The sequence below is a fragment of the Pogoniulus pusillus genome, chromosome 1, assembly GCF_015220805.1.
Source record: "Pogoniulus pusillus isolate bPogPus1 chromosome 1, bPogPus1.pri, whole genome shotgun sequence".
NCBI classification, from domain to species: Eukaryota; Metazoa; Chordata; class Aves; order Piciformes; family Lybiidae; genus Pogoniulus; species Pogoniulus pusillus.
In genome coordinates this window covers 32,123,784-32,143,761 of record NC_087264.1, presented here as the reverse complement: position 1 = coordinate 32,143,761, position 19,978 = coordinate 32,123,784, and the positions used below count along the sequence as shown (strand labels likewise).

At 44.2% G+C, this 19,978-nt stretch overlaps 1 protein-coding gene across 1 annotated transcript in view; it reads left to right on the top strand.

The window, feature by feature from the left end:
- The first annotated feature begins 4,000 nt into the window (after positions 1-4,000).
- Positions 4,001-19,978, top strand: part of ARHGAP11A (Rho GTPase activating protein 11A) — a 52,500-nt gene continuing 36,522 nt past the window's right edge. The window contains exons 1-13 of the mRNA XM_064151505.1: positions 4,001-4,140; positions 6,431-6,501; positions 6,825-6,921; positions 7,724-7,974; positions 8,439-8,599; positions 8,698-8,844; positions 10,273-10,347; positions 10,932-11,105; positions 13,375-13,510; positions 14,393-14,501; positions 15,625-15,772; positions 16,983-18,549; positions 19,564-19,586. Coding sequence (XP_064007575.1) covers positions 4,012-4,140; positions 6,431-6,501; positions 6,825-6,921; positions 7,724-7,974; positions 8,439-8,599; positions 8,698-8,844; positions 10,273-10,347; positions 10,932-11,105; positions 13,375-13,510; positions 14,393-14,501; positions 15,625-15,772; positions 16,983-18,549; positions 19,564-19,586 — 3,088 coding nt within the window. The 5' untranslated portion in view covers positions 4,001-4,011. The remainder of the gene's footprint in view (positions 4,141-6,430; positions 6,502-6,824; positions 6,922-7,723; positions 7,975-8,438; positions 8,600-8,697; positions 8,845-10,272; positions 10,348-10,931; positions 11,106-13,374; positions 13,511-14,392; positions 14,502-15,624; positions 15,773-16,982; positions 18,550-19,563; positions 19,587-19,978) is intronic.

Sequence of the window (19,978 nt, the reverse complement as noted above, 5' to 3'; positions counted from 1 at the left end):
CTACTCAAATGCATGTATTTCAGGAAAGTGGCTTGGATTCTGGGAGCTCTTTTCTGGTTTTTGCTTTTTTGTTAATGTCTTTAGGTACTTGGGTCCTCCACTGGGTTCCAGTTGTCTCACACACATAAGTTAAGGTGGAAATATGCATCACTAACTACTCTGCTAGCTTTATCCTCACCTTACCTGTTAGATTTCAGTTAAATAAACCTTATCTAAGCTGGAGAATGTGACTTCTGCTTTCCCATGTTGACTCTTCTTTCTGGGTGCCTCTGTGGTTCATAATGTTACTTGTAAGGCAGGAAGCACACCAATTTCTACTTATACCCTTCAGCTTCTTATGCATATTCGCAAGGTGCTGAGGTAAATGTTACTAATCTTCATTTATGACTTCCATCATCAGTACCCAAGTTGCTTTGAATTGTAAGTGCTCTTTAAATTTCACATGCTGGTTTCCAAGACATTCTGTGGCTTCAAAATAATTGCTTCTCTTAGTGTGGTAAAAAGAATGTCTCAAATCTCTTAGCCTAATCAACAAATATTGTTGCTTTCAGTGATTTTCTAATTTTGGCTGGAACAGCTCTGCTACAAGGACAGGCTGAGGAAGCTGAGAGTGTGCAACCTGCAGAAGAGAAGGCTCCAGGCAGATCTAAAGCAGCCTGCCAAGACCTGAAGGGCACACTACAAGCAGGCTGCAGAGGACTGTTTGCAAAGCCCTGCAGGGACAGGATGAGGGTAATGGTTTAAAATGAGAGCAGAGGAGATTAAGACTGGATGTGAGAAGACATTGTGCACCACGAAGGTGCTGGAACACTGCAACAAGTTGCCCAGGGAGCTGGTTGAGGCCACATCCCTGGAGACATTCAAGTTCAGACCTTTGCAGGTCCCTTCCAACCTAAGCTATCCTATGATCCCATGTTATTTCCTTTCTATGTTCTTCCCTTGGGATCTTGCTGCCCTCCCCTTGTTTAGCTGAAGAAGGCAAAACCAGAGTGCAGAATATTTAAACTCTCCCATGAACTTCTGAGGTGTTCAGAGAAGAATGCTCTGGAGAAAGTTCTGTTTTCCATTCTCCTCCTGTTGTTCCTCTGCTTGTTGAAGTAGCTTATTTCTGCTTCTTCTGGCTGAGTTCTGGTTGGTTTCACCACTGCCTGTTCTGAGCAGTTACTGAAATGAGACTATTAGTAAACATTTTACTTCTTCTTTAAATCTCTCATTTCTGGAGTAGCTTCCCAAATTGACAAAATGCTACATTTTGTGGTTTTGTTTTGTTTTCTCACACCTACATATGGGTAGGTCAAAAGAGCATCTACCTTTATAAAAATATCTTTGTGTATTACTTGCTGGAAGAGAAAGGGGATTCAAGCCTGGCCCTCCTGAGGAGAAAAGAGAATGATGCCATTTAGTTCTTTATAGGACAGGATTTCACTCACAGCCTCTGGAAACAGGAATTATTTGAAATGCCCAGGAGCTCGGCACGTAAGTTTTTACACAATTGTGTGTGGGGAATAGAAGTAGTCAAATACTTGATTATTTTTTTCCAACTGAGTTTTGAAAGAGTAATAGATTTGAGATGCTACAACTGGTTCCAAAATTAGATGTGTAGTTCTAATTTGCAAAGTAATTCTTTTTCCCCAGTGGTTTCTAACTGTAAGAGAAACATATTTATGTTAAAAGAGGCCAGCTAAAGGATATTAAAATATTCATAGAACCCCAGAATGGCTCATGTTAGAAGGGACCTCAGAGCTCATCCACTGCAACATCCCCACCATGGGCAGGGGCACCTCTCAGCTAGACTCATACCTTGAATGCCCCCAGGCAGGAGGCAGCCACAGCCTCCCTGGGCAGCCTATTCCAGAGTCTCACCACCCTCCTACTGAAGAACTTCTTCCTCAGCTCCACTCTAACCCTGCTCTGCCTCAGCTTCAAACCATTGCCCCTTGTCCTGTCTCTAGACACCCTGATGAAAAGTCTCTCTGCAGCCTTCCTGCAGGATCTCTTCAGCTATTGGAAGGCAGCTCAAAGGTCTCCCTGGAGTTTTCTCTTCTTCAGGCTGCACATCCCCAGCTCCTTCAACCTGTCCTCAGAGCAGAGCTACTCCAGCCCTTGGATCATCTTTGTTGTCTTCTCTGGACTCCCTCCAGCAGCTCTGTGTCATTCTTCTGCTGGAGACACCAGCACTGGAGGCAGGATTGGAGGTGAGGTCTGAGCAGAGCCAAGGGGCAGAATCCTCCCTCTTGCCCTGCTGCCCACACTGCTGTGACTGCAGCACAGCACACAGCTGTTGGGCTACATGAGGGCACTGTGGGCTTCTGGGGAGCCTCTCAGCAACCAACACCCCCAAGTCTCTTTCTTCATTGCTGCTCTCAACCCACACTGCACCCAGCTTGTATTGGTGCCTGAGACTGGCCTAGCCCAGGTGCAGGACTTTACACTTGGCCTTGTTGAACCTCATGCAGTCAGCACTGGACCCCTTCTCAAGCCGGCCAAGGTCCTTCTGCGTGGGTCTCTTTCCCCACGTGAGCCTTAGGCACCACACAGCTCGGTGCCATTGGCAAACTTGCCCAGGGCACTCTCGACGCCAGTGTCCAGGGAAGTATTTTTTGACACAAGTACTGAATAATAATGTGGCTTGAAATATCTTCTGCGGCAAAATGCCACGTTCTGGGGAGATAACTCATCACATCAACCACAGGGTGAAATTCCTCCTGTGAATACTGACTGGGAAATACTTGACGTGACTTTTTCATCTGTTTCTCAGGTCACAGCTCCCTCTTGCGTCTTTCCTCAGGGATACAGAAAGCGAAGCTGGACAGAGGGTGCTTAAATCCCCGAGAGGTGTCTCTGCCCGCGGTGGGAAGGTTGGAGTCGTTCTCTGAAGGTCTGCTCCAACCTGTGCCGTTCTAGGATTCTGTGATACCTGACTCTACACAGAAAGACTACCTCAGAGTTATCACTGGAATAGAAACTTCAGAAAATGGAAGGGAAAGTTAAAAAGTAAGGCAGTTCTTCTGCCACAAGACAGTGAAAAATCCCTGAAATGCCCAAAGGAGCCTCCTGTGAAAAGTGGATGACAGACCACAGCCTGGAATAGGTAAGCCGCCCCGGATTTAGAAAGCACGGACCGCCCTGGTGCTAAGGGTGTAACTGCCACTGAAATCTTGAGTGAATGATGACTTTGTCCACGGGAAACGATGAATCATTTTTGTTGGCTCTGCATGGCCCGAAGGTAACGGCAGGAGAAACAGCACTGTCTTAAAAGGGCTCCTTTTTCCTAGCCGCGGCGTGCGCCACCCCCGAACAAGTCGGGGCTGACATGGTCTGCTAATTGCTCCGTGAAGAATTCATTTTACTCACAAAACGGCGGTGGTTTGCTTTCAAACTCAAATTTATTTTCCAAGAAACGTTTAGTAGCAAGAAAACAACCAACCAGAGCGAGGCCAAAGCTGGTAACGCCAGCCTGCAATTGCTGAGGGCAAGGGAATGGAAACGCGTTGGGTGGAGCGTGTGAGGACCCTGCCCGCTGGCCGGCTCGCTCGCCGCCTCACTGCCCCGAGAAAGGGCAGCTCCTTAGCAACGCTCAGCAGCTCCGCGACGCCACCGAGACGCCAGGAGCTCCCGGGAAACGCTATCCCTATCTTCCCCAGCTCGCCCCTCCGCGCCCCCCACTGCACGCCTACGCCGACACCTCAGCGGGAGGGCACTTAGGAAGTCAGCGCGATGGCCCGAAGGCAGCGAGCAGCGCCTCAGCAGCCGAAGGCGGCTGAGAGGAGGTCCGGGAAGCAGGCGCCAGCGGGGCAGCCCGGGCTGGCCGTTGGGCGGCTGGGGCCTGATTTCGAACGGCAAGCGGACCAATCAGAGGGGCCAACGGCGGAGGGCGCTGGGTTTGAGCCAGGCGGTTACCGGCGGCGTGGGAGTGGGCTGGGCCTGGCGTTAGTGGGAGTCAGGATGGCATCGAGCAGGGTGTGAGAGGTGGCCGAGAAGGTTGGGAGGTGAGGGCGGGTGGGTGTTGGGATGGCGGAGCAGAGGCGAAAGCTGGTGCGGCTGGCGGTGCTGGAGGAACTGCGGGCCTCCTACGGAATTAAGGTGAAGAGCGGGAGCTGCTTGGGGACAGCCAAGCAACTGGCAGCTGCGGCTACGGAGGTAAGCGAGGCTGTAGCTGTGTGCTCAGGGAGGGTCCTGCTGCACCTCCGCGACGGGGTTGCAGAGCGCGGAGGTTCGAATTTCACCCGTGGCTGAGAGCTACTCTTCGGTCTCGGCTCCAGCGAGGCAGGTTCTGGCCTCGGTGACGTTTCCGCAGTGCTATTGCTCCTGCCAGCCCCTGACAGGCATAACCCCCTCCTGTGGGGCAACGTTTTAATCCCTGCAGGGAGGAAAGTCGTTTTTCCACCCTTTTTGTCGGCAAGCGGATTGTCCAGACGCCCGTCTGGATAGCTGTGTTGTGATTTGGTGAGCTAATGGCTCGGTGGTGCTGACTACTCCGCCCCCTGCCCAGTTAGCGCCTGAGTGTTGCAAGGCAGAGCAGATGGTGGACGCGATCCGTTCCTCTTTGTTAGTGTAGCTGGTACCCTCTCAAACACTCATACGTTTCTCTGCTCTACACAAGAGCTTTTTACACTTCGTTATGCTTAATGTCGCTCACTAGGGAATTTAAGTCTTGGTCGCTGGTTTATTTCTTGGAAAGCATAACTACTTTGCAGTTTCAAAAAGCTTTATGTCTTTAATTTCACTTAATTCCTCAGATTTCTTTGTTTGAAGGACGTTATTTGCATGGTTTCTCGGTACTGAGACGTGACTACAGGTATTTTGATGCAGACAGATCTGGCCGTGACTTGCCTGTGCTGCAAGGAATGGAATCTATCCTATCAAATACCTGCTTTGAATTCCTTCCGAAGAAAAAGGGATTTTTCTGCCTCGGGACTCTTGTCTAAAACTGAAGTTTCATAATGGATGTCAGCTAATAACAACAGTGAAATAAACTTGAGAACACTGATTAAGTGGGCTCCTAATGTCTAAATCATGGACCGCTATCACAGCCTAAATATTACATCTTGAAGTTACTTTTCTTTTTGTTCTTTCAGTAGCCATCTGGAATATAATGACAAAAATGTTTCTTCTCTTTCTTTATCGTGTTGTGCTTGTTTTCTGTAGGACAGAGAGGCCCAAGATGGCTTGATAGTTATTGATTAACTATTTCCCCATCATGGGCAGCCCTTTGAATTTCATCTATAAATAACCAGATGTTTGCACTCTGATAACAAGCTGAGTGTGATCCCAATCGTCTTCTGGCAGGGGCAGGAGCTGGCTTGCTTGTTCTGTAAACAGAAATAGAAAACAGATGAGGCAAAGAAATTAAACCCACAATTGATTATGACAAAATGTGTGGGGTTATAATTGAAACAACTCTGCAGTAACCTCAGATAAGCATTTAAAAGAACAACTGTAAGTAAGCATCAGTAGTAATGCCTGACAAAACTGTCTTGTAATGTCACAGATACTCTCATGTCTTCCTAATAAGGCAATAGTTATAACTTCTTAAAATAAGAATGCGGAGTGTAAGAGTTCAGAACAGCTTTCTAGACTGTTCTGTTGAGTTTAATCCTCTTCAGTGCCTCAGATGAAGAAAAACATACTAAACAAAAAGTTATTTCATATATGTTGTGTTTGATTCTTAAGAATAAGATTGGGTCCATTTGAAAAGGCAAGGTGAAATTCCAAAACAGTCTAACTGATTTGGGGATCTTATAGGAAAAGTTACTCTTTGTCAAATAAAAAGTGCAAAGCATAGAATGCCTTAGATTGGATAGACTTGGAATGGCTTAGACTGGGTTGATTCAGATTGGACATTAGGAAGAAGTTCATTACCATGAGGGTGGTGAGACACTGTAACAGGTTGCTCAGGAAGGTAATGGAAGTCTCATCCCTGGAGGTTTTTAAGGCCAGGCTGGATGTGGCTCTGAGCAACCTGATCTAATGTGGGGTGTCCCTTCCTATGGCAGGGGGGGTTGCAACTGGATGATCCTTGAGGTCATAGAATGGTTTAGGTTGGAAGTGACCAAAGATCATCCAGTTCCAACCCCTTGCCGTAGGTAGGGACACCTCCCACTAGGTCCCTTCCAACCCTGACGATTCTATGAGTCTATGACCTTAGAGATCATCTACTCCACCTCCCAAAGCATGCTGCAGAAACCCTTTTATCCTTTCACAGTAATCCAGAGTGTTAACTGTAACTAGAATCTGCTTAGGCTCAGGTACCTAGAGATGACATTGCCTGACAATGTGTCTTATCTACCTTATCTGAAAGCCTTTGTGTTTTTTTTTTTCCTTAACCACCCTTCTGTTTTATTTGTGGATGTATTGGGTGCTTTTCTGTGCTATGCAGCTGATAATCCTATCAACTTCTGAATAACATGGATTTAATTCTGTATTTTAGGGTAAGATCTTTGGAGTTTGCTTCCATGCATTGCCATCATCACTTGTACCAGATTATGGCTATATCCCAAGGTAAATTAACACTGTGTTTAGATTTTTCCTTACCTTGCTGTCTTTATAGTACTGAACTCTTGTCAGAAGAACAGGATTTTTATTCCAGACCTCCTAAAGCTTACGGGGGCTGTAAGAAAAGTTTCATGTGGGAAGCTGGGAGGCAGAAGTTAGATGGAGGATTCAGAACCACAGCTACCATTCACTTTTGTTTCCTCATACCTCTTGTCATTGGGGAAAACTCCTCTATGTAAAGCTTCATCTATTTATCATGACACAGTTTTTCTGGAATAACCCCTCAAGGTTTATTCTGAGTGCCAGAAGTGTTGCTCTTCTCTCCTCAGCTTTCTTGTTGATACTTGTGAATTTTTGGAAGACCATGTTCACACTGAGGGACTCTTCAGGAAGTCTGGATCTCTTGTTCGTTTAAAGGCTTTAAAGGTATTGTCTAAACCCTTTTTGTTTTTTCATCTGCATTTCACTTCATCTGTATGCTTTAGGTTTTGGAGGCTTTTCAGTAATATTGGAAGTAGATTGATAACATTACCTGCTTCAGAAATTAGAATCACAGAGTGGATCAGGTTGAAAGGGACCTCAGAGGTCATCTCCAACCTCCCCACCATGGGCCTTTGCCCTCACCTCTCAACTAGGCCTCATCCAACCTGGCCTTCAACAGCCCCAGGCATGAGGCAGCTGCAGCCTGTTCCAGAGTCTCACCACCTTCACACTGAAGAACTTCCTCGGCTCTGCTCTAACCCTGCTCTGCCTCAGCTTCAAAGCATTCCCTCTTATTATATATCTAGACACCCTGATGAAAAGTCCTTCTGCAGCCTTCCTATGAAGGATCCCTTCAGATACTGGAAGGCATCCTTATGATGATTTAGAGGAGATCTAGTCCAGAATCTGCTGAACTTTGCTTTTTATTTTTCTTTTCTGGGAAGTTTCTCATCTTTCCAAGTGGTGAGAATACACTGGTGGCTGAACAAACGTGTTAGCAATTGCTGACACAGGAGGACATTCATTTAGCAACGTTCTCCCAGAAGGATGCAGGCTTGGGAAACCTCTAACTGAATGCAACGTTGTGCCTTCTGTAGATACTAGAGTTTGGTAGGACATGACAAAACTGAAACTAAAAATGAGAGTGATGTGACTGTTCTGGCAAGGGCTAGAAGATTAATGCCTAATTTAGGAATATGATGGTATCTTAAAGCCTTCAAATAATGTTTCTTATGGACAATTTCAGAGTAAACTGGATCAAGGTGAAAACTGCCTTTCTGCTGCACTGCCGTGTGATGTTGCAGGGCTTCTTAAACAGTTCTTTAGAGAGCTACCAGAACCCATCCTGCCACCTCACCTGCAAGAAGGCTTTTTTAAAGCTCAGCAGCTGGGAAATGAGAAGAAAACTGCAACTCTGTTGTTGTCGTGCTTGATGGCAGACAGGACCATTGAAACTTTGAGATACTTTTTCAACTTCCTGAGAACTGTGTCCTTGAGGTCAGTGTAAGGAGAGCTTGTCAATAGCTCCTAATGCTTTGAATGACTTCTCTTCTCAGGCCACTGCTGTAACTTTGTGACAGGTTTGTGGCTTTAAACTTTCTTACCTGCAGCTGCTCACTAGAATTCAGTCGTAGTCTTTTCTTTCAGACATACAAAGTACTTTATTTTTTTGCAGGCAACTTGACTTTGATCCATTCTTTCATCTTCATTCTTCTTTAAAAAGCAATAGAACTGACTGATTAAATTAGCATAATTAACTGCTAGTTTGTGTTCCTCAAAACTGACTGAGGTCTATAACCTCTGGATTTTGAGAAGTCATGTGGGGAGCTAACCTTAGTTTGTTACCACTCACTCAAGTGAATGATTCCTTTTTGTTTCTCCAACTGTACTTGATTATTTCTTTTCTCTCTCCACTGCCTTTATCCTTATAATTAATGTAAAAAATTACTTTTCTTGTAAAGATCCAGTGAAAACAGAATGGACAGCAATAACCTGGCAGTGATTTTTGCTCCCAACCTCTTTCACTCTAATGAGAACGAGAAGATGTCAGCTGGTACAGAGAAGAAGATCCGCTTGCAAGTTGCCGTGGTGCAGACACTCATTGAGCATGCAGCAGAAATTGGTAAGATGATCAACATCTACCCAAATCTCTTGCTGCACTTACTTGGATGCAGCTTTTCCTTGCAACTTTTAAAAATAATTTTTTCTTAATTAATTTAGGACAAGTACCAGACTTTATCTTGGAAAAGATTCCTGCAATGTTAGGTGTGGATGCCTTTCAATCTACTCCCTCACTATGGGGCCATGAAGACAGTGAGAATGAATCTCCCAGTGAAAGCAGGAAGAGGAGGCATAGAAGTGTTGGAGGTAGATCTGTTGTGTGGAAGTTCTGACAACTCAAATAGAATTATTTTGAGTCTTTAGGTGTGCTGATGCCTGTGAAATTTGTTGGGCTTGATTTGCATAATCTCTGACTTCAATAAGCCTCAGAAGTTTATTTTACCTGTAGTCTGAGTTGATTCTAATGTCTCGATTGTCTACCAAAGAAGCTGTTGAGCTTTTGGGAAGCCAGATTTTTGCTGAGTCAACTTCAGATTCTGTTGCAGAACACTGTTAAAGATTTTTTTTTTTTTTTTGCTAGTTTTGAAATTATATTTGGACACTCAAAGTTCTTGCATACCTTAAGTCTGGACATGTGATATAAATTCTGTGTTTATGTGTGTGTGCTTTGAATTAGAGTATTTGTGAGTTCAAGTGTATTATTGGATACTGTGTGCCCTGTCAGAGTTGAGAATTGCAGAATGGCTCAGGTTGGAAAGGACCTCAGAAATCAAAACCTTCCCACCATGGACTAGGACACCTCTCAACTAGACTCAGCTGCTCAAGGCATCAACAGGCCTTAAACACCTCCAGGGAGGAGGCAGCCAGAGTCTCCCTAAGTAGCCCGTTCCAGAGTCTCGCCACCCTCATATTGCCCCAGCAGGTTGTCTGGAGGTTGGATGAGGCCTTGAGCAGCCTATTCTAGTGGAGGGTGTCCCTGCCTATGGCAGGGGGTTGGAACTAGCTGATCTTTGAGGTTGCTTCCAATCTAAACCATTCTATGATTCCATATTGAAGAACTTCTTCTTCAGCTCCAGTCTAACCCTGATCTGCCTCAGCTTCTCTCTTGTCCTGTCTCTAGACACCCTGATGAAAAGTCCCTCTGCAGCCTTCCTGCAGGACTCCTTCAGGTATTGGCAGGCAGCAATAGGGTCTTCCCAGAGTCTTTTCTAGGCTGGATACCCCCAGCTGCCTCAGTCTATCTTCATAGTGATAGAATGAGATGGAACATACTGAAGCGTGAGGAAGGCAAATTTAGACTGGAGACTGGGAAGAAATTCTTTACTGTGAGGGCGGTGAGATACTGGAAGAGGCTGCCCAGCGGGGTTGTGGATGCCCCCTCCCTGGGGGTGTTGTTCAAGGGCAAGTTGGATGAGGCCTTAAGTGACCTTGTCCAGTGGAAGATGTCCCTGTCTATGTTACAGGGTTGGAACTGGATGATCTTCAAGATCCCTTCTAATCTCAACCATTCTCTGAATCTATGATTTTTTTTTTAAGAAAAACAAAACCAAAAAATTAATTACTTAGGCAAATTTCCAGTTATTGTGAAAGCAACAGGAAAAAAAAAACATTGGTGAGAAGCACAACTTTTTAAATTGAGCTTTGTTTGATTTCTTCAAGTTAAAGTGGAGTTGCAAATAGAGCAAGACAAAGCTCATCTTGAAATTTGACTGCTTGGTGTGTCTTGCATTTCAGATTTTGTTAGTGGAGCATTGCATAAAATTAAATCTAACAGAACCCCCTCCACTACACCTCACCAAGACAGAAGTGGTAGGTATCAGAGTGTTTGTACTCAATAAAGCCCATGCAGTATCTTCAGGATTTGGCAGCTATATTCTAAGCCCTAAAACTTAAGTAATTAAATGCAATTGTTTCTTGCTGTGAATATAGATGCAGATTTACTGAGGATACTGCATATCCTGCAGTGCTTAGAGCAGCCTCAGCCCTGCAGCAGTGGGCTGTGTGCTTCGAGGATTGCACACTTGAACTTGAGCTTTTGACCTAATGCATACTAAGGCTTCAATCCAGTGTGGCAGCATTTTGTCATCTTGAGAATGAATTTGCCAGGACTGGAATTCTTTCAATCTTACTGTCTCAAGCTTAACAGAAGATGACTACATTTCTTCCCCATGGGTATGGATTTTCTGTTCTGGTACTCTGGCTTGAAAAGAAATAACAAAATAAACACCCAAACTCTAAGCTGTCCTGACTGCTTTGCCTGTTCAAGATGCATGCACTGTCTCTAAGCTTTTATAACAGTGTTTCTTTCAGAGTTTAAAAAGTAACAAATAGAACTCTTAGTTTTTGTAAATTCTTCACCTTTTAAGCAGTTCTTGCAGATTTTGTTTTCTCAGTTTCAGTCCTTTCATCGGTGACTCCTGTGGTCCTTACTCCAAGTACCAAGCGTAAACTTCCAACTGATTGCTCCCAGGGCTTGTCCAGCAAGAAGAGAAGATCTTTTAAGCATAGTTTTGCTTTTGAGTTGTTACCAAGCAGCATTTTTAACATCAGTTCAACACCAGCATCAGGTACAGTGCCCTCATTTTCTCCCTTACTGCTTGAGTGAGGAGGGGGCAGCCTCGTCTTCTTGGTGCCAAGTGACAGGACCAGAGCAAATGGTTTCAAGCTGCACCAGGGGAGGTTCAGGCAGGACATTAGGAAATATTTCTTCACTGAAAGGGTTCTCTAACACTGAAGTGGTCTGCCCAGGGCAGTGCTGGAGTTGCCATCCCTGGAGGTGTTCAAGCAGCCTGTGGAGCTGGTGCTTCAGGACATGGTTTAGAGTTGATCCTTCAGTGCTGGGTTAAGGCTTGGACTGGATGAGCTTGGAGGTCTCTTCCAACCTGACCTATTCTGTGATTCTGGGAAGTGGTTGTTTATGGCTTTCAATTTAAATGTACAGGCTTTTGTTCTTGTTAGGCAGTCATTGGTAACCTTCACTTGATGGTGTTGCTGTCTTAGCAACTAGTTTGTCTTCATCACTGACTGTCATATTACATGCAATGAGCAAAAGCAGAATTCTGTCTCTTCTGTTCTCTTGCTCTTTCAGATCTGCAATCCTGATGTCCTTTCACCTTTTTCAGGCCCCCTCTATCACCTAGGTTATATCTGTGTTCCAGTCTCAGCAGAAAAATCCATGAAGACTGCCTATGCTTCCAACCTTCTGAAAGTTGTATCCTGCTTCTCTCTCCTAAATACTTAACTAGCTAGCCTTAGAATGGTCTGGATTGGAAGGGACCTCCAAAGATCACCTAGTTTAACCCCCTCTGCAGTCAACAGGGGCATCCTCAACCAGATCACAGAATGGCTTACATTGGAAGGAACCTCAGAGATCACCTACTTCCACCTCCCTGCTATGGGCAAAGACACCTCTCAACTAGACTTGGTTGCTTAAAGCCTCATCCAACCTGGCCTTGAGCACCTCTGTGAGGGAGGGGGCATCTACAGCCTCCCTGGGCAGCCTATTCCAGAGTCTCACTGAAGAACATCTTTCTCAGCTCCAGTCTAACCCTGTTCTCCCTCAGCTTCAAACCCTTGTCCTGTCTCTAGACACTCTTAGGAAATGTTTATCTGCAGCCTCCCTGTAGGATACTTTTAACTATTGGCAGGCAGCTCTAAGATCAGGTTACCTGAAGCCCTGTCAAGCCTCACCACAGCCTTACTCTGTGGAATGCAATTGTTGCTATTAGGAATGTTTTCTCTTGGATGTACATGCCTCTTGTTTTTAGATGCTAAACAATCTAAGAATTCTATAGAACAAGTTTTACTTATAACAATACTTCAATACCTCTTCACACTACCAGAGTGCTTCCAACTGTCAGGCTCTTTCATTTGTGTTTGGTTCCTTCTTGTGTTGCCAGCTGAAGTTAGCCAACCTAGAAATGTCTTTTTGTTGTTTTGCCAAGCATTTTTTTTTCTCAATGCAGATGTATAAAACTTGCTTTTGTTTATTAAATCACTGCAGTATGAATTCTTGTTTCTATGGAGCAGCAAACTGAAGCAGCAACATCTCCTGAAGACAGTCATGCATCTGTTTGATAAAGTTTAGTAGATCAGCAATTCTTTCATTGTTGCTGTAACTGCTCTGGCTAGATATGTGCAAAAACATGCTGCAAATAATTTCAGGACTGGATATTTTTTCTTATTAAGCTCCTAAATTTGAGCAACATACCTGATAATAGCAGTATGGAAATTTAATTGAGGTTAGCACACAATCAATAGCAATCCAGCCATGTCTACACATGTTACAGGCAGCAGCTTAATGTCATATTTAGTGAAAGTGGCAGTCAAAATAATTTCAAGCCAGCACTCAATGAAGAAAAGACTCCAGAAGGACCTTAGAACTGCCTTCCAATACCTGGAAGGCTGCAGAGGGACTTTTCATCAGGGTGTCTAGAGACAGGACAAGGGGCAATGGTTTGAAGCTGAGGCAGAGCAGGGTTAGACTGCAGCTGAGGAAGAAGTTCTTCAGTAGGAGGGTAGTGAGACTCTGGAATAGGCTGCCCAGGGAGGATTTGGCTGCCTCCTGCCTGGGGGTGTTGAAGGCCAGGCTGGATGAGTCCTTGAGCAGCTGAGTCTATTTGAAAGGTGTCCTTGCCCATGGTGGGGAGGCTGGAGGAGGTGAGCTCTGAGCTCCCTTCCAACCTAAGCCATTCTATGAAATAAACAAATCTGTGTTGTTTAAACCCCTATTTTCTATTATATTAACCATTAAGTCTTTATCTGAAAAAAAAAATCCAAACCCACTGTTTTAAGGGCATGTAAATATGATTTTACTTTTCATTGTTGTTCCTGTAGCTCAGTTTGAAGGAAGCCCTTGTGTGTCGCTGGAGTCATCACAAACCTCACTGTCTCCTTCAACTGGTGGTGAAAGTACCTTGTATGGTACAGGGAACAGGAGAAGCAAAAGACATGCAAGGAAAAAATTATACAGGTAACTCCCAACTCCTGCCCTAGCTCTCAGAAGGCAAAGAGAAACTGGGGAGGTAGATCTAAACTCTTTGACTGGTGATGTGTGAAATCTCAATCTGTCTTTAAAAAGTCTTTTAATAGATAATTATTTCAATCTTCACTTTTAAGTTAAAATTGTCTTTTTATAGTTAACCATTTAAGTTTTTACTTTTAATATTTGTTATAACCTTTCTATAGTTTTAATGTTGAAGTTAATGCTTCATTGTTTCCTTTTAATTGTAAAACTTAAGTGAAAATAATATTTTTGTAGTTGTTAACATTCTAATAATCTTTTCCTTGTAATTTTCAATTTTAAGTTAAAATAATCTTCTACTTAATCATTTAGGTTAATTTTAATGTTTCATTTTTTCCTTTTCCTCTTTAATTTTAAGTTAAAACAATTTTACAGTTAATCTTTCAATTAGTCCTAATTTTTCCTCTTCATCTTCAATTTTAAGTTAAAATAATCTTAGAGTTACTAAAAATAACTTGAAGAATGATTATTAACTCTTAACAAGTTTTTAACTTAAAATTGAAGATGAAGAGGAAAAAATAAAATTAAATTATTTTTATTCAGTCTTCAATTTGTTTTTCTTTTTAGTCTTTATTTTTTTTTCCTTTTCATCTTCAGTTTTAAGTTAAAATAACCTTTTTATAGTTGGTGTAAACTCACCAGCTCTTCCAGTGTGGCAAAACAGAGTTCAAAACAAGGCAAGATCTGGCACAGCAGGCTCCTGTGACTGCTAAAAATGCCTGGAAAAAGTCAAGGAAGTAGCAAAGCTCTATAGGACATGGCCATAACTACGTGTTGGACTGTTTTTGTGGCCCTGCCAAACTGAAGAGGTATTTGTGTCCCTCCTTGCAGGGCTGACTCAGGGAAGACAGGCTGCTTCTCCCCGAAGATCAGCCGCAAGGAGATGGTTCGTAGGTCGCTGCGCCTGAAGTTTGGCTTGGGCAAAAGCAGCAGAGAAATGGTAAGCCTGCTGCTCCTCCTGTCTGCCGGCACCTGAAATGCTGGGCACTGCCATCAAGTGCTACAAGCCCTAGGTTTATTTTCACTGCAGTCATTCAGCAGCTTTTGCTAAGCTTGTCTGGGATGGGGCAAGACGCTGCAGGAGGGCACAGCTGACAAACTGACCAAGGGAAATAGTCCATGTGCCATAGAATCACAGAGTGGCTAAGGTTGGAAAGGACCTCAGAGCTCATCTGCTCCAACCTCCCCACCATGGGCAGGGCACCTCTCAACTAAGCCTCATCCATCCTGGCCTTGAACACCCCCAGGCAGAAGGCAGTCACAGCCTCCCTGGGCAGCCTATGCCAGAGTCTCACCACCCTCCTACTGAAGAACTCCTTCCTCAGCTCCAGTCTAACTCTGCTCTGCCTCCGCTTCAAACCATTGCCCCTTGTCCTGTCCGCAGACACCGTGATAAAAAGTCCCTCTGCAGCCTTCCTGCAGGATCCCTTCAGGTACTGGCAGGCAGCTCTAAGGTTCCTCTGGAGCCTTCTCCAGGCTGAACATCCCCAGTTCCCTCAGCCTATCCTCATAGCAGAGATGCTCCAGCCCTTGACTCATCATTGCGGCCCTGCTCTAGACTCACTCCAGCAGCTCTGTGTCCTCCTTCTGCTAGAGACACCAGAACTGGACTTGCCAATAAAACTGTGACTGGACTGGCTGAGCATTGATCTGTTCATGAATGGTTGCTTCTGGACCACTTTTACCTTTGGGTTTGGTGGGTTTTTTTTGTTGTTTTTATTTTTAATTCCCTTCTACACCTCCCTTTTGCCTTTCCAATTCTCACCTTCATCCAGCTGGGGAGTGAGAAAATGACTGGATGGGAGCTTACCTGACAGATGAGTCAAGTCACTGCACTTGTGATAAGTAGATGTCATAGTTTCTGGAGTTCTGCTCTTCCAGAGCCTATGCACAGGATCACTCTGTTCAGAGCCTACCTTACTGCAGGTTGGGAGATGAAGTAGATCCAAAAAGAGGCTGCTGTGGTTGATTTGCATAGGCTTTTCCTAGAGGTTCCTCTGTAAATAAGATTCCTAACTACAAGTTTCTGTGAAGGTAAATAAGACCTTTTTATTCATTCCAAGAATGCTGTCCCAGGATGTGCAGGCAGTAACAGATCCGAAAATATTGGAAGGCGTCTTGCCAGTCAACAGGGTTTGGAGAGCAAAAGTGAATGTGCAAGTGGAGATGTCCTCTTAAGCCCATGTGTCAGTGAGAAATTCCCCAAGAAAGGTAAGTATCTAACAGTACATTAAAAGAGAAGACTTCCTGTTTTAATGCAAATGTACCTCGATGGATAAAGGTGTAAAAGCACAGAATCACAGATTGTTAGGGGTTGGAAGGGACTTCTGGAGATCACTGAGTCCAGCTCCCTGCCAGAGCAGGGTCACCTAGGGCAGGCCACACAGGAACACATCCAAGTGGGTTTGGAAAGTTTCCAGAGAAGGAAACATCACAACCTCTCTGGGCAGCCTGCTCCAGAGTTCTGGCACCCTCACCATACAGAAGTATCTCCTCATGTTTGCATGGAGCTTCTTGTTTTAGATTGTCCCTGTTCTTCCTTGTCCTGTCACTGGACAGCACCAAACACAGCCTGGCACCTTCATCTTGACACTCACTCCTCAGATATTTCTACATATTGGTCAGATCTCCTCTCAGCCTTCTCTTCTCCAGACTAAACAGCCCCTGGGCTTTCAGTCTCTTCACAGGGAAGATGCTCAAGTCCTCCAACATCCTCACAACTCTCCATTGGAGTCTCCAGCAGGTCCCTGTCTCTCTTGAACTGGGGAACCCAAAACTGGATACAGTATTCTGGCTGTGGTCTCAGTAGGGCAGAGCAGAGTGGGAGGACAGCCTCCCTAGACGGTCTGGACACATTTTGCCTCCCAGGATGCCATTGGCCTTCTTGCCTGCAAGGCACATTACTGGTGGGCAGCAAGTTCTCCACAGACAGCACTCCAAGGTCTTTCTCCATGGAGCTGCTTTCCAGCAGGCTGTCCTCTAGTCTGGCCTGGTGCCTGCTGTTGTAGCTGCCCAGGTGCAGGACTCTGCACGGGTCCTCACTGAATTCCATGAGGTTGCCCTTCACCCAGCTCTGCAGCCTGCCCAGCTCTCTTTGGGAGGCAGCGCAGCCTGACAGCAATTTGATCAAAAGTGTTTCCAGCTCATAGGACTAACTTGAACATTAGTGGCTCCTGGGCAAAGTGAATTGGTTAAGGACAAGTTTGTTGTCTACTTTAATTGTTCACTTTTTTCAGCTAAGCAAGAGGAGTTGTGATTTCAGGTCTTACTATTAGAACCTTTTTTAGACCTCCTAAAGGAGTAATGGCATCTTCAAATTCAATGTTCCTTTGATAATTGGGGGGGTTTCACAGAATTTTGCCCATAATCATTAAAATCCCAAATTATGTTCTTTTTAAACACTATGATATTTACTTTTAAGGTTCAAAGAATGTGAGCAAGTCAGAAGAAAACCTGCTGACTCCAAAATGCCACGAAAGAGTTCACCGCATGTCATGGAATAGTCCTGTAACAGATTTTCAGGGGATTAGCAGGAAGGAGGGAATTTTGCCAGGACACCCCAAAGCAGGAGTTGCTTTATCAGAATCTGGTTTGCTATTTGGAAAGCCACCAGTTGTTGCAGATGAGTTCAAAGCCACAACTGTCAGCAAAGAAGAGAACAGCCTAGAACTTCTGGTTCGTGAGGATGACAGCAATTCAGCTGCAGAAACACTGCTGAAAGTGAAGGAAGCCTTCTCTGCTTCTGGAGGAAGCCTTCACAATTTGATGGGTGATACCAAATCTTCCTTCTCAGGTGGAGCAGGTGAAACATTAAATCAGAGTCTATGCCTCACAAAGGTCAGTTCAGAGGAAGAATTGTCAGCTGAAGACATTTCTAAACCTGCAGCAAGCACACAACCCAGAGAGCTGTTATACCAAATCAGTCAAACTTCTGCTACTGATAAACAACAATCAGAAAAAGAGGAAATTAAATCTTTGGAGAAAAGAAACTTCAAAACTTCTATTACAGTTGAATTGCAGGTCCCAAAACCAGATCTAAAGCATGCAACAGAACTTCCTGTGCCTCACATACTGGCCAGGGAAGAGAAGTTGACTGTTGAGAAGCGGCCATCAAAAGATGACTTAAACAAACGGCATTCCTTGGGAAGAAAAGAGGAAACAGAATCAACACACCCACAAACAGGTGAAAACTGCATGGTAAAATGCTGTCTTTTGGAAGAAGAGGTCACCAAATGTCCTGTGGTGGGACAGCTTCCTGCTCTGCAGGTGCCTCAAGCACAAAATGAAGCAGGCAACCAAGACACGCAGGCTGAAAATGCTGGTAGAACTTTGGCTAGGACATCAGCTCTTCCTGACCACGGGAAGGTTTCTGACCACATCCAGTGGTTTAACAAGCTTTCACTGAATGATCCAAGCTCTGCAAGCAAAACTAAACCACCTCTGAAGTTCCAGCGTACCCCTGTGAGGCAGTCTGTAAGAAGAATCAACTCCTTGCTGGAGGCTCACAGGCGACCTGCGAGCTCTCAGCTGCTGAAGGCAGGTGAGGTTGGTTCACCGCTTGTTAAGTCCTGGAGCTGTGATTCTGCACTGTTCTCCTGTGCAGAGAAGACCTCAAAGAATTCTCTGGCTCTGCCACTCAGGAGTGAAGATTCATCTGACCAAGTTTCTGTATCTCATAAACACCTGGACTTACCATCCAAAGCATGTTGCAGGCCATTCATTCCATCAGCCAGCACTGATGGTTCTGTCAGAACTGCTGGGCTCACTGAACAGAAAGCTCACCCTTCAAAGTCTGTTCTGGAAGATCTAACCAACCGTGAACTTGTCAAATCCAGTTTCAAAGCTCATGCAAATATTCCAGAGGCTGCCCTAGAAAAATCTATAATCACAAGAAGCGCTTCAGGAAAAGCCAGGGGTCATTACAGAGGCTCTCCAAAAAATCCAATAGCCCAAGTGAAACTGCTGCCAGCTGGAAAACCTGTAGATTTGTAGGACCTAATGAGCTTCTTGGAACTTAATTAACCATTGGGAAACCTTAATAATTTTTCTTATAGATTTTTTTTAGCTCTTGTTTTGCCTTTTTTAATTTAAACTTATGGGTTACAAATTTATGTTGAGCTTTTCTTCGTTTCCTGAACCCTTTTGTAAATGCCAGTCAGGATCTGATACCTAAAACAAACCACATCCTGCTTTGTGTTAGAGCTCAGTGTGAATTCTCTCAGCTTCCCAAAACGCTGCATCTCCCAAAAGATTTGGGTTTTTTTGCAGCATGAAGACTTAGTATTTAAGTTAAAAAAAAACCAAACAACAAACTTAACTGGTGCAAGGAAAATCCTTGATGCTGAGTAGTGGTAGTTAAATTGATTTACTACTTAATTTTAAGTCTACTGCAGCATTGCTTTAAGCTGGACTTTGCACCAGCTCTGCTTCCTTTGAGTTTGTTTTTTCTTTCTGTGGGAATAAATCTGGAGCATCCTTGTTGGAGTTAGAGTTTGATGTGTACATAGACTGGAGAATTCTTAGATTAGAACACGAGGAAAATAAATGTTGATTTAGAAAGGGAAAGTCTTCAATGTTCACCCAGCAATGTTTTCTGCAGTAAGTACCAAGAGTGTTCAGTCATGAGCAGTAAAAGGTTTTCTCTTCCTCTGAAAGAATGGTTTTTAACTTATTCTAGGAGAATAGGTGGTGCAGGGGCAGGTTTTAGATGCTTAGAACATTGCAAGGCACGAATGTAAGAAGCCATAGCTTGTTAAGAGTTGATTTGCACAAGCATATGTTTACATCTCTTGGAATGAAAACTGGCTGTCATCAGCTGTAAAATTATTTAAACCCTTGAAAACTGTTCCTTAGCTCCCAGTAGGTACAAATTGCTTCTTGGCCAAATATAGGAGCCAAAAGCATTGGATACTTTTGGTTTTAATAAAACCATTGGTTTTGTTCCTTTTCTGAGCCTGTTCTTCTATAATGTCTTGAGTTTGGGTTTTGTTGTCATATTACAGTGTGTGGACATCAAAGTCTGAAAGTACTTGAGGAAGGAGTGGTTCTGTTCTGTCTCTTCTTTTTCTTCATCTTGATTAATTTTTCAGTAATGATTCTCACAACTAGCTAAAGGCTAACATAATTTAACAGGAACTAAAAGGCCTCTGAGCTTCCAAAGCAATGTGTTAATGAAAGAAATAGTTCTTATTTTCTCTTTTCTGATTCTGTTTCCACCTCTCCACTGAGCTATCATCTGAATTGCTTCTGCTCAGTGATCTGAAGGCAACCTCTTGTCCCCATCAGCCCTACTGAGCTGTCCTGCTGTGTTATTTTTAAGTCCTAACACTAGGGAGACAACTGTGAGATGATCATAACCACATCACCAAGCAACCCTTTGAAGTAGTTTCACAGAATCACAACATGTTAGTGGTTGGA